Source organism: Excalfactoria chinensis, chromosome 1 (genome assembly GCF_039878825.1).
Source record: "Excalfactoria chinensis isolate bCotChi1 chromosome 1, bCotChi1.hap2, whole genome shotgun sequence".
NCBI lineage: Eukaryota > Metazoa > Chordata > Aves > Galliformes > Phasianidae > Excalfactoria > Excalfactoria chinensis.
In genome coordinates, this window is record NC_092825.1 from 13840853 (window position 1) to 13855657 (window position 14805).

The 14805-nt window shown below is 41.1% G+C and overlaps 1 protein-coding gene across 1 annotated transcript in view; it reads left to right on the forward strand.

Moving 5' to 3' along the window:
• SLC2A13 (solute carrier family 2 member 13) overlaps positions 1–14805 on the forward strand; it is a 130659-nt gene that overhangs the window by 87230 nt on the left and 28624 nt on the right. The window contains exons 5-6 of the mRNA XM_072329313.1: positions 5921–6084; positions 9710–9830. Coding sequence (XP_072185414.1) covers positions 5921–6084; positions 9710–9830 — 285 coding nt within the window. The remainder of the gene's footprint in view (positions 1–5920; positions 6085–9709; positions 9831–14805) is intronic.

A 14805-nucleotide genomic window follows, 5' to 3' on the forward strand; every position in this document is an offset into this window, starting at 1 on the left:
CCAGAAGGTAAATGAATATTCAGCACGGAAGCTTACTTTCAGCTGAGGAAGCATCCATGAAGGAGGTTAAAAACAAAGACTGATTGTTATCTTTTTGTCATTACTTTCCAAGCTCTCACTGTTCCTAGCTTGCTAACTCCTGCCTCTCCAGGCCACAGTACTTCAGACTTCACTTTGCTTGCCACTGAGCTTGGCTTAAACAAGGGAGCAAGCTTAATTTATTATTATTATTTTAATTCTGTATGTTTAGCAAGTCCATTGGTTTTCTTTAATGAAGTCTCATTTGTTTTTCTAGATCCCAGTTAGCTTATTGCAGGCATAAGCACCTTCCAGCTTTGGAATATCCTACAATATTAAATGTAATTTAGATTAAACTGAAGTCATCAGAATGAATGAATAATTGAATGAGGTACATTCTCGGAAACATCTGGGGGATTTTCCTTCCCTGCTTTTATACTTAGTAATTTTCAGACAGCACTTATCTGAAGAGACTCTGGTGGGTCTTTACTGTGGTCCAGGTAGGACTGGGGAATGACTGCCAGTACTTACTGCCTTCTTCCTCTTCCCAAATGATAGGGAGGATGGTGGTAATTCTCTTTGGTAAAGTTTCTGTTGAAGTTAGATGCTTTTATATTGAGTGAAAACATCATAGACAAAGTGAAAATATGAAAATGTTGACATTTTGCTTTTCATTGCAGTGCTAAACTGTAGGTGTTGCAGAATGCAGCTTATTTGTTGTATGCTGGAAACTACATCTGTGGTTTGGGAAGAGGAGTAAGGTCAGGACTTTGCTCTTCCTGGTACTTTCATTTACTTTCCAGCATTGCTTGTTTCTCTGCGGTTTAACTCGACTGTTGAATTCAACTTATTTCTTTAAGGGACTTGACTACAGGGTTCTGTCCTCAAATTTACAGAGCACTTTGTCCATTACAGACTTAAGTAGAGGGTTGGTGTTGTTTTTCTTCCTCTTTTTCTTTTTTTTCTTTTAAATAACGGTTTGAAATCCTTCTTTTGTATCTTACCACTTTTCTATTATCAAGAAGAAAACAATTTTCATCCCCTGTAGTTTTGTGTGAAAACTGTGAAGTCTGCACAAGACCCACATATAGATGGGTATGTCTGAGCGTAAAACATAATGTGACTGTGTACAGAGACATATCTGGTGCAGAGTCTATAAGCAGATAAAGGAAAATATTTCCCCCCTCAGTTTCACAGCAAATACTGGAACAGTGTTTTAATATGGCCAAATATCTCTGTGACAGAATTCCATTCCATTAAGAAAGTGAATATTCCTTTATGTATCTTGGTGATCTTAATCCTCTGAAGGTGTTTTTAATCCCTGTCAAACACTGGTATTTTACTTTGCTTAGTAGCTGTATAAATCGGACTCTTTACACACAAAAAGAATTCCAGTGTTTCCCTAGCATAATAAAATGAGAATCCTTGACATATTTGCATGTGTCTTGCCTGTGCATAATGAATATATAACGTGAATCAGAGAACCTGCTGGATGTAAGGAGTGATCTGAAAAACAAAACAGGGCCAAACTCTAAGGCTTTTTATTACCCAAATATACTGATTTTAATCAGCGTCATTTTATGCTAAAAGCATTTACAACACGGCGCATTATTACTGCTAAACAAGGAATTCAAAGGTAGAACTACAGAGGGTAGGTACACCATGGCACTGCCCCAGGTTGCCCCCCAGGCACTGTATTTGGAAAATACAGCATGGTCTTTCAGGTGATACAACCACTTTTTCAGCTGAGAGGTTCTTAAGTCTCTAAAGTAGGAGTATAGGAAGACCATTCAGCTGTAAATTGAATTGGCATCCTGTAAATCCGCACCATCTGCTATGAATTGAAAGACTTCATTATGATTTTAGGCCTTTTATGTTGAGGATGAAGGAAACCCATGTATATCCAATGGTCCTGTGTTATAGCTTAAGTCCAGTTGCCTTTGGATCTCAAGAGCTGGAATGACCTTACTATCACAGAATAGGTCTTATTGACATAGAATCAAACAATTTCAGTTGAAAAAGACAGTCAAGTTTATCAGGTCCAACCATCAACCTGACCTACCATGTCCTATCATTGAACCATGTCCTGTAGTGCTGTATCTACATGTCTCTTAAATACCTCCACGGATGGAATCTACACCACTTCCCTGGGCAGCCCATTCCAGTGCTTGACCGAAGGATGATGAGAGGTTAGGCAGACAGGATAGGAGCCCCCAGTGGCGCAGTGGTTTAAGCTGCTGCCTGCGGCACTGGAGGGCCTGGGTTCGAATCCCCCCTGTGGCGCAGGGGTAGAAGTGCCACTTCGCTACACAGAGGGCTCGAAACCCGGGAGTTGGACTCGATGATCTCTAAGGTCCCTTCCAACTCGCACGATACTATGATACTATGATACTATGATAAATATAGACAAGGGAGCAGCAACATCTGAGAAACTACTCAGTTCTCCAGATTGGAAGCCACAGTTGTTCTGCAGGAAAATGGCACAGCTCCCTTGTTGCACTGGTGTAGAGGATGTGAACCTGGGCCTCTGAACCACACTCCAATGACTGTGAATGCTGCTAGCTTGTTCTGCAGTCCTTATTTCAAACAACTATACTCAACTTGCCAGTGTGCCTGTTCCCTTTCCCAGTCCTCATGTGGTTCTTTGCAAGACCTGGAGCATGAGCTGTGTTTGGCTCTTTCCAGATACACCATCTCCTTCCCATCTTGTTTTCATTTCCAGTACTTTGGCACCTGATCTCTCATATGCTGCTCTTGTTTTCTTCTGCTGTTTCTGTGGTATCATAAACACAGATGAGATGCCACAGTTCAATGTATCAGTGATGCAGTGGTAACTGCAGTCATTAAAATGTGAGTTTAAAACTTTCTAGATAAACCTTCTTTGTTAATGTCAGTGTGAATGAGTGTGACAGGCAGATGTAAGTGTGCTGCTCTACAAGCCTTGGTCTGGAAGCTGTGCTCTAGCTTCTACAATCCTTCTTTATGTAACCTGCTGTTATTCAGCATGCCTGGACTCTTTTCAGTAGCAATAATTGCAGTGAGAGTTTCAGGTTTGCTCTCTCTTTCTTGAGCACCTCTGAATATTTAGAAATGATAAACTTTACTACCTAAGGGAAGGTGAATCATCTGAGTTGGTGGCAGTGAGCTTTAGTAGTCCCTAAAGGATGAAAGAAACATCATCAAGGTGCAGAAAGAAGACTACTGGTTTAGTGAATGTGGAGTGTGTTTTGTTGTGAATGGTCTTGTCTCTCAGTCCAGTAGTCATGACATTCATTAAACTGGTAGGGCACAAGGAGAGGGATCTGTGTTTGAGCAGAACTGCAGAAAAAGAGCATGTGCACCTGCAGAAATTCTCACCATTTTGGATTTTCTTCAATATTTAATCATTTCTTTCTTGGCGACGGTACTCCTTGCATTTCACTTTGCGTTTATTCCAACTGAACTGAGGAGGAAGATGGAGGGATGCATTATCTGCAGGGACTGTTTTTCTTGGACTCGGTAGCTTGAATAGTTGGACCAAAATATTGTGCAAGAAAAGCTCAACAAACCAGTGTCAGATGATTAGATCTTTATTAAAATGAGCAACAGAAAACAAATGGTTTTAATATGGTGTGGGTTACTTCTGAGTTCTTTAGATTTACTCATTAGTTTTACAAGCATGACAAATTCTGCCCAAAATGGTCAACATCACTGGGCAGGAGCTTTGTCAGCTGAAACAGATGGGCTGGAGCAGCTCCTCCTGAAGGACTGGGGCCGTCAAAGCTGTGATGCAGACAACCTGGCAGCTGTTTGAGAGGCTTTTCTGGGTGGTTGAGAGCTACAAAGCCTGGTGTGATCTCTTGCTACTGAGGGAGCTAATCTGGGACTGGATGCTTTTGGAATGGTCTTGAAGGCAACACTTCCCTTATCTACAAACAGTAGATATAGTCATTTTTAAAAATGGCCATGAAGGAGGTGGGAGAGGAAAGTGTGTGAGAATTACATTTCTGCAAGTCTGTACTGTGTGTTTTCAGTGAAAAGATGAGTCTAGGGAAATGTCCATGGAAATGCCCGAGTTGTTTTTGACTCTTGATAGAACAGCTCTGTAGTTTTGACCTGCCTGAAAATGATCAATGTTAAAATCTCTTGGTGTGTGTCTGACTCGGTTTGGTTTTGTAATTGTCTGTATTTTTCTGCTTTTAAAGATGAAGTGCTTGCTTTAAGATTCCGAGGAGGTGTTTGTGCGCTTTTGTCATTTTCTCTACATTTTAGGGAATAAATGGGGGCTGCCAAACTTTGTCACCGACATTGCATTCCCTGTAAGAGCTGCAGTATTTTCTGTGGTTGTATAATATCACAGCCTGACCTTTTTCTGTCTCACAGATTTTCTCCTTGTCAGGTAGAAATTAGCAAGACTCATAAGCTTGTTGCATTAATGGGAATTCTGAAATAGCTTGGCATAAGCAAATACATATTTAGTACTTATCTGTTCAAGTATTCTTCTAAAATCTGAAATTTGATTGCTGTGCTGTAATAAACATTAGCATCGTGCCCAGCAGCCAGGCTGTGTTAGCGTGTCATTTGGATTTACAGATTACAGATTTCCCTAATTTGTTTTCCATAGAAGTGAAAGATGTTATTTGTAGATAAGCAGTGAGCTTCTAGCTGAGAATGGATAACCACTGCAGAAAGCAACACAGTGAGTGTCGAGCGTGGAAGGTGCCTGTTTGTGTATGTCTGGAACTGAACATCTACATGCTTTTAAGTCATTCTTTATTCCTTTGCTTTTTTTAACCGTACAGTACCAGTATACTACATGTTGCTGTGTCTTAAGGATGTGGTTCATTCTTTCAGGCAAAATGAGCCTAAAAGAGACGTTCCAGTTTATAGGTTGTACATGGAGCCAGGCTCTGAACACACGTGCAAGCAGACAGCAGGCCCTGTTACAAGCAGTCACTGAACCCGTTGTCCATCCTGGGCTGTTGGTTTGAGATTAAAAAGTGGTTTATGCTTAGAATTAACATGTTGACTGCTGAAACTGATGGGTATTAAGGCAATGGGGTGGCTTTGAAAGCAAGCTGTGTTTTGACCAGGGAGGAAAATAGGAATGCGAGCTTTGATATTTTTGGCAGTTATTACTGCCTGAAAGCCCGTGGGCTGTTCAGTATTTGAATGACAGAATATTCGGTGTTGCAGTTGGCACAAATCAACAGAACAAGAAGAAAACTGCTTATGCAACACAAACAAAGCTGCTCGTGTGTTTTCTTGAAGGTTTCTGAGCTCTCCTTGAGAACGCAGGCGCATTATCTGTATCCATCTGATCTCTGTGAAAAGCAATAGGAGATTTCCTTTATGTGTTCCAAGATAATGGGATTTTGGCTGGACAGAGGTGATGCAGTGGGCACTGTGAGGCACCACAGCCGCAAGGCAATAAAACTGCACAGCCTGAAACCTAGAGGAGGTTGGGAGGGGTGGCTGTGATATGCTGGGTGCCTTATGCTACTTCTGCATGACCTTTAATAGGAGCAAAAACATATTTCATTTTTGAGCTGTCTTTCCCTAGACAGTACGCAGTGCTGAAATCCCACATTCTGGCAGGAAAACGATAGAGCATAAAGCAATGGCTGTGCAGATTTGTTTAAATAAAAAGTGCAAACCTAATTTCTAGCAGAATATGATTGACCATGGGAAACGCAAACAGCCAAACGAATGGCAATTCATCTCTGTGTCCTTCAGTCAAAACTTCAGCCAAGCGCAAGCTGTGCCATGACAATGCCTGGTCTCCCCAGGTGGTTGGTGTCAGGCTGGGGCCGCATTCATAGGAGCTCACACTTGATGTTTGCTGTCATCTCCTTTGATTTACAATTGGAGCATAACGGGAGGCAAGCTTAATCCAGTAATGTCTGTGTCTCCCTGCCCACAGGTACTACAGTGCGACCATCCTGCAGATGTCGGGGGTTGAGGACGACAGGCTGGCCATCTGGCTGGCCGCCCTCACAGCCTTCATCAACTTCATCTTCACTCTGGTGGGAGTCTGGCTCGTTGAGAGGATGGGCCGCCGGAAGCTGACGCTGGGCAGCTTAGCAGGTGAGCGTCTGAGGAGTGGGATGTGCCTTCCTCATGGTAACATGAATGAAACAAAGGCATTTCAAGCGCTAACTTGATCCAAGTAATCCTCTTCAAACTAATGGTGTTTGCCCCTGTCTCCTCACTGAAATCATGTAGCTTACCAAGAATAGCAGTACAATACAGGTAGCAGTCCCTGGCTGAACATCTGAAGGCTGTGGTATTTCCAAGACCAGGGTCTGGAAGGAGAGAGATTGCTGCTCCTCTTGGAGTAATGCTTATAGCTGCTTAGCTGGTGTGCTTAGCTGTCTCCATATCTCACTCTGCTGTCCCTGTGTGGGACTCAGACTTGCTGCAGATGTGATAGAGCAGAGAGGAACACCTGCCAGACCCCTGCCCACCTGAAGTCCCTCAGGACAGGTATCTGCCCACAGTGTTCAGATGCCTTCTTTTAGGCCAAGCAGTGATGGCGATATTGTGTTTATTTTGATACAGTTACCTAAACTGGTAAATTATGACATGGACTCGTGGCCAAAATTTCAGAGGGTTACATTTATATAGAATCATAGAATGGTTTGGATTGGGTTGGAAAAGGCTTTAAAGCCCACCCAGCCCTACTCCCTGCTGTGGGTTGGCTGCCCCCCACCAACTCAGGCTGCCCAGGGCCCCATTCAACCCCACTCTGAGCACCTCCAGAGATGCTCTTTGGGCAGCTGTGCCAGGGCCTCACTGCCAGAACACAGTTGGCCTTCTGGGCTGCAAGCACGCACTGCTGGCTTGTGTCCAGCTCGTTGTCCACCAGGACTTCCAAGTCCTTCTCCACAGGGTGGCTCTCAAGGAGTTCTTCTCCCACATATGGGACTGCCCTGACCCAAGTGCAGCACCTTGACCTTGGATAGCATCCTTTTATCAGCCCACCTTTGGATCTGTTAAAATACTTTTCCACTGTGGGTTCTTATGTGTAGCCAGTATCGCATCTTTCAGAGAAGAAAGTCCCCAGTCCTGTACTGTTACCTGGCCCAATTTCTTTTTTCCTTCAGTTATTTCTTTTGGTTTTCTTTTTTTCCTGTGAAACACAGTTCTGTAATTCCCGTGAAACTTATTTAGTGGGCACTATTTCTCCTTCATACTCTAATAGGATTTATTCTGTATTTATATATTTCTGTGTTATGCCATGGCACCTCATACATCTGGCCAGCCCTTTGGGGGTTCGCTGCTTATCTGGAACCACCATACAGGTGTGATTGCCACGTGCATCTTGTACACAATCAGTGAACTCTGCTTTTTGGCTCTGGTTGGTGTATTGAAATGTTGTAAGACTGAATGTAGGCAGTAATGTGTCTTTCAAACTATATGAGTCATGGTACAGATGAGAGGATAGAAATAAGACACATAATTAACAAAGGAGAATAACGCAGTTAAGGGTTATTTGTTTATGGTATTTGGATACAAAGTCATTAGTAACGATATTTGCGTCCCTTGTTCTGTAGTTGGCAGCCCGCTGTCAGTCTGCAGCATCACTTGATCCATGCTGCGTTCTCACTGTGCTCAGCATTGTATGGTCTCTGCTGAAGGGAAATATGGCAGAAATAATGACAGTAATGAAATCCCATGTCATGTCTGTGCTATTTAGAATTTCTTGATACAAGTGTTGACAGAGATTTAGGTAGTGGGACGATGGTTTTTTTTCTCAGCAAGTGGGCTGATGTGGTAATTACTAAATCAGCTGATAGAGTTGTTTTCAACAATAAGTTTTTTTTATCTTCAGTAAACTTCTGCATTACTGCTCTACTTCGGTTTATGTTTTGAAGGACATCAACTTTCACATGGAGTTCTTACACTGAATGCTTTTCAGGTCTTTGGGGAAAGCATGTGAGCCCCAGCATAAAGCGAGGGTTGAGCTGCTACCTCTGTCTGCTGCTGTAAGGTTGCTGGTGTTGCTTTTTTGTTGAAGGCTAATGGACTTGATGTTTTTGTAAGAAGATGGGAAGGTTAATATTGTGATTAAACATCAACATACTTTTGGTTATAAATAAGATTATAGGTCCTCTCTATATATACTTGCTGTCTGGTTTGTGGCATTTTGAAAGCTCAGTAAGTACATAAAGTACAGTAAATCCAGTATAATACATGCCCAGAAAAATGGAATTATCAGCATAGCTGGTCACCATAGCAGTGCAAAGCCCAGTATGGAATAAGTTGAAATTATATTTTATGGTAGATAGTTGCTTTCTCACCTATGGTTTGTGATTGAATTTACTATCACAGTTGCCTCCATTCAGGTAACTGCATTCTAGTAATCTTGAGTTCATGCATATTCATAGCTATTAGCCATGGTTGCTGCACAGGAACATTAATGAATTGTATTTATATTATCTTGGTGCCTAAGATCTTATTTATACTTCAGGAAAAAAAATCCTGTTCTTGAAGGGTTTGCCTGCTAGAAAACTCTTGAGAGGGAACAAATTAAGGATCAAAAAGTAAAAATGGAGAATGCAAAATTCTTAAAGAGTGACCCATCAAAGTTTTCAGTGCAATGACATTTTTAAAGGTTTGCACAGGTATGTTCTGAGAATTTCTATCATGTAGAGCCAAGGCTTGCTGATTGAATATTCTAAATTTGCCCTCAACTATTAAGCATACTTCAGAATGCACACAGCCTTCCAATTGGGAAGTGCTTTGGTGGTGCCTGAGTCAGTTTTTGTATGCTAGGAATAATGTTATCCAACAATCAGTAACCAACCCACAAAGTTATAAGTAGCTCTGTATTTTTAGTTGTCTATACGCGATGGTCTCTGGGACCTCTCAAAATACACCCACTTGCGTACTTGGTATTTATGTGACATAGAGGGTATTTTATTCAAGGAATTAGATGCCTCACCAAGTACCAAGATGTAAAGATTTTATTAGTCTTAGTTCAAGCTGGTTGCAGTACTCAGTAATGGATTACATTGGTTTCATTAAAATGATGCAGTATATGCTGTGTGTGACAGATAGCAAAGCTGTGTAGAGCTCAGGCAATGACCTCTTATAAAGTAGGAATCTTGTGTGTGTACAAGAAATTTGTTGAGTCAGGAGCAAAGAGGTGGAGGGGGCTCTTTCCTATCAGGTTTGTCACATGCCATCCATGAAACAAGGAGTTCAGAAGTTGCAGTTGAAAGTTTTGGTGGCATTCCTATGAATAGTCAGATTTCTCTGGCTTGACAAAAGGAAGAATGATTGATGCAAAAGCTGATGCTATTTTCTGTCTTACAGGAAAGTCTGCAAGTCTGGGGATGGGAGGAAATGTGATGTAAACACTGCTCTTAAATTTTACCTTTACAGCACCTTTCGACACTGAAAAGTGTTTGTTCATTCAAGTGGCCTTCAATTCCACATATGACAAAAAAGCCTTGACCTATTAATTGAATATCTGGATGTTAAATCTGATGCACTTGACTTTTAACATCTAACCTAATTCAAGATGGAGATGTAGTATAGAGGGTTATTTTTCTCAGGTTCTCATCATGACTGCTCTGCATAATGGCAAATGCTGTGTGCATAATAATTGGGTACCTTGCTTTCTCAAGCGTAGCTCAGTTCAATAGAGGATTATTTCATGTTTTCTGTTAAAAAGTATCACATTGTTCTTTATCTGTGTTTTTAGGTACTGCTGTAGCACTTATTATCCTAGCTTCGGGATTTTTGCTGTCAGCTCAGGTCTCGCCAAGAGTCACACTTAATCCACCAGATCCTTCACATCAAAACTCTACCTGCACAAAATACAGGTGAGATTTCATGGTCATTCTTGAACCCATTTTTTCTCTCCAGCTAATTGGGCTTTACAGCCTCATGTGGGCAATGGACAAGTATTCTCACACTCTACTATAACGAATTAAGTAGGATACTTAAAGTCAAAATCTTTACTTCTCTCAATAGAGAAGAAAATCAGACTCTTTGTTTAAAAGCTGAATAATCCTTTGCAGTTTCTTGGCTACAGTAGGGCACTTAAGCACCAGACTGCACACTTCTTTGTTATATCGCACCTGCTCAAGTTCATAGTGGTCACCAAGTCTGAAATACTTTAAAAGTAACTTGCAAATGTGACTGCTGTTATTACTCCACTTGTAGAGTTGTCATCTGTAACAGCCATGAACTGTTCAAAAGGATGCGTTCCTTGCCTTTTGTTTTACTGAGTTAAAAAGTGCCAAACAACTTTCCGACCATGGTAATTGCAGACCAAATAACAGTTAAAACTAATCTGATTTTTTTCGACCTTTTATTCTGTAGTATGTAAAACGTTCCCCTCTGTATGCGGTTGTGGTTTCCAATTGTATTATTTCTAAGGCGTTATGAATGTGCCATTTTCTATATTTTGTGTTTTCTTACTCGTGTGTGAATGCTCTTACATTCACCTAGCTGGCAGGCTGGTAAATGTCAGTGCCCTAATTGAGACAAAACTGGCTACATGGCTGAAGAAATTCGTTCTTAAGTTTGGAGCCTGTTGTACACGTGTTAGCTATAGACATAAAACTGAGAAATGAACGGTACGTTTCTGGTCTTCTAGAGGTGTTGCTTAGAAATACAGCTCAAGACTTTTTGTATGCTAGAACAATAATTCCGAGGAACTGAAGTTTTAAAGACCCCCCTGTGGACAGGAAGAAGAGTCTTCAGGTCAGTGCACAGGTGTTCGTAACTGCAGCACTGGATACGACCAGATTCAAGGATCACAACTTTCAAAAGCTTTGTTTTTAACTTTCTTTCCCAATGCATCGTCAACCAGATTGTTGTTTTTTGGATATGCCTATACAGTTTTTTAAACTAGAGGTAAACTAGTTAAAGGAAGAAGATGGGGAAAAGAGCTTTCAAGTGCTCTCCTTTAAGAGTAAGATAATGTTAACAGTAAGATGTCAAAAGGATTTGGTTAACTGTTGGGACAAGATGTCTGGAGGCAGCTGATGCACCATTTGCAGAACTTGTTATTTGCTATTTAATGGAAGCAGACGATTATATAACCTGAAAAGGTACACAAAACTGCATATAAAGAAATATGGGTAGTTTACATTCAGAAGTATAGTGAGCACTTCTAGCTAAAAACATGACAAAATAAAGCAAGTAGTTCAAATAAAGGTGTTTTATTTAATGGTTATCGGAATGCTTTTACCTGTTGTGATTCCTGACATAGCGCAAGAGCAGGTATGATAATTCAGAGGATCTGGGTAAGAGCAAGAACATCAATGACAGATTTTCATTAGGGTGTATTTTAAAAAAGAACAAGCTCTCTTAGTTTAAGGGCAAACCTGAACATGTGGGAGGGATGTAAAATAGTGAGCAGTGTATGAGAGATCTTCAGGAGTAACCATTGTCCTGTGTCCTCCGTTCTTGGCCTTTTTGTCTTCCTACAGATAAGTGTCTCTTTTACTGTACTGCTTAAGACTTAGTCAGCAGTACAAGGCATAATGCGAACTTGTTCTGTTTGAGAAATGCTGTTGTGTGAAAATGGTAAATTTGGGTTTGATCTCAGGCTAACCCTGAGGCTCATACTGTGGAAAAACGGTACCTGTACAGAACTTCCTCAGGCTCCTTCCGAAACTGCTCATCTCCATAATTTGAGTAAAACAATCCAGGCAGTGCCAGCTGGGCTGGGCACACAAGGATTCCCTTGTTCTTCTTTGGCTTTGTCATCCTCACGTGGTTTGAGTTCCTGAGTTCATTGTGTGCTTATACACCACTGAGCTGAAGGCTCCAACACTGAGTACTGCTATGCATTAATTATACTAGGTAGATAATAGGCAAAAACATGTACTTCCTTTATGAATTTAGCAAAAATGTTTTATTGTGACCAGCCCTGAAACTAAGACTGGTTTATAATGTTTTAAACAGCTTTAGTAAAACTAGAATAAGTTCATACTCCATTAATAGAGTATTTGATATAAATAAACTCTTGTACTTTATTTTTTGGAGTTAACTCATTAAGAGTTTGAGTTCAGGATCCTTCATAATGTCACTATACTTCAGAACAGGTATTTTTTTTTTAAATATTATTCTTATTAAAGCATAAATTCAGAAAGAAAGGTCATCTGAGCTGAGAGAGGATAGATCCTCACATATGTGTAGATGAAGAGCTGTCAGGCTGCTTCTTGCAGCAGGGCTGCTGCCATGAGGACCTAAGCACATCAGATATGTATTTGCATTACCTCTCAGACCGTCAGCAGAGCCCAGCAAATGGGTGTCTGTAGTTTGGTTTCTTGCAGTAGTGGAGAAATGCTTCTGAAGCCCTGCTGGGTTTTGCTCATTTGTGTTGAATATCCAATTTCCTGTGTTCCAGATACGGCAGCTTGAAGTAGTAGCTTGCAGTTCCCAGGGATTTAACTACTTAAAGTATCCCCCATATTCTTTGCTCAGTGGTATGTGATCAATCAAAATTTAATGATTGGCTTTTGGAAGCAACACAGGAATCATCAGAAGGATAAGGAAGTGCTTGTTTTTGTGCCTGAGGAGCAGCAAGGCACGTGCAAACAGCACTAGACCTTGAGCACAAGTGTGACGCAGTCTTGAGTAAGTTCCTGCCACCTAACTGATGGGAGTTTGTGCACAGAGATGAGGTAGGAGAGGTAGAGGGTTGTGTGCATAACCAGTTTTGAGAGCCAAGAGTAAACATGAAAGCATGCCAGCTAAGATCAAAGACCCATCTGGCCTAGAATGTGACTTCAGTATTATAAACAGCAAACTGGGAAGAGCAGAAGAGTGCACAAAGTGACATCCCCTTCCAGCCTGCAGTGATTCCAGCTTGTGTTCTCTTTGGTGACATTTACTAATCCTCAACAAGTGCCTTCTATTCCTACATCAAGCATCTGCTGCCTCAGATGTTTTTTTTTTTACTATTCCCACAGTTCTATGAGGAAAACCTCGTTCAGGATTATGAGCAGGAGTGGAGGTCAGCAGGCACTCAATGCTGAAATTTCCTCTATGGAAAAGACCCAGTCTGTCAGGGCATGAGGAAAATGTCGTGTGTTGTGAGTGGATCAGATTTTCATAGTAATACAGTTTTATATCTGCAAAACATGGAAGGGAAAGTTGAAAGTTCCAAAAATGAGGCAAAAGTGAAAGCTGATAAAATGTTTTTAAATTAGCAGCTCATAATTTGAGGCTTGGTTAAAAGAAATGTAAAACAGCTTGACAGAAAGAGTAGCGGTGCTTGCAGAACAAGAGCAGTGGGCGAAGCTCTTTTACTACTAAATCACTCAACAAAAGTTGGCAAGGTGCGGTTTGCAGCTCTGATTAAGAGACCCCTGAGAGCTGTAAGAAAGCCACACTTAGAAGTACTTTTATAAATACTGAAACACAAAATACAGCGACAGTCCTAACGTGTATGGAGTACTCTGAACAGCGGAGGAAAGAAAAGTAGGGGGAAGCAATTGTCAACCTTTCATTGGTATCTGGAGGATCATTTCAACAGGACAGAGATTATATTTCATCTATTTATGAGACTGCACTGGAGGCTGCTAAACTACACTGTTAGAAAGCAAGTGAGCTGTACTTTTGGTTCAGAAAAGGTGTGTGCAGCTAGCTGATTAATTATACATCTAAATACTTCAAATCCTCTCTGAAAGAGGAAGGAATCGTCATCTTTGGGATCAACTTGTAACCTCGGCAAAAAATGTTAATAGGACAGGCTGCATCCTGAAAGCTTGTGTGCTCAGGCTGACAAGAAACTGCTAGCCAGGGATCTCAAAGCTAGTGCTGTCAGGCTTTCAAAGCTTCAGATATTCCCACTTGGTCAGATGAAAAGAATATAAGAGCTTGAGAAGCCTCCGCTGAGTTGTCTCTGCAGAGTGGGGAATCGCAACTCTGGGGACAGGCAGTCTCCTAACTGTCCATCAGCTTGTCAGTAAATGTGCTTTGACAATGAGGCAGTATTCCTGAAATCCCATTCCTTGGCTCTTCCCAATAAACTGAGAGCCAGGATGCTGAGAGTTGGGGGGCTTCATTGAACTGAGCTGCAAAGAAGCTGGAACTTCTGGAGCCTTGCTTTCCCGGTTCTCTAGTCATTGTAACTTGGCTGAAGCACCTGAAGTCTTGCCTTCTTGTTGGGTTGCCTAGGATCCAGCTGTGAGGGCACTAGGAGCACTGCAGAGCCTTCCTGGCTTCATCAAAATCAAATAATCTGTGCCAGATATTTCAGTCCTGACAAATTGACAGTCTCACTGAGAACATTCTGTCTGGGAAATTTCTGCTGTTTCCAGGACTCCACCTCATAACCTTAACATGGAAATCAATGTGTCCTGATAAAGTACAAGAAACTCATTTCCCTTTTATAATTGGATGCAAATATCCTTCTTAACATAGACATCCTGGTGTATTCTTGTATGAAGCTTTCAATGCCAAAGCTGGACTGCAGTGTGTATTTGAATAAATGGCAGTATTTCTATTTTCTGTTCCATTATTCTGACATACAGTTGGGTATATCTGTGTAGGGCTGATAAGAAGGTACATCTGAGGACAGGGAGAAGATCTGTAGTCGATAGTAAGATGTCAGTAAGCATTATATTGTACATTTCTTTTCCTGGTTCATTGTGCTTCCTGATTTCTCTGCATCACTGTGAGCATGTATGCAAAAATATGGGCTCGAGTTCAAATTGTTTAAATATTTCTATTTAGCAAACAATAATAGGGCTGAAATGAAGAAGAGCATAAGCCTGAAACTAGTACATATTTGATGTCTACTTTAATTTGTGGAGTGTTAATCTGTTATGAGTAACA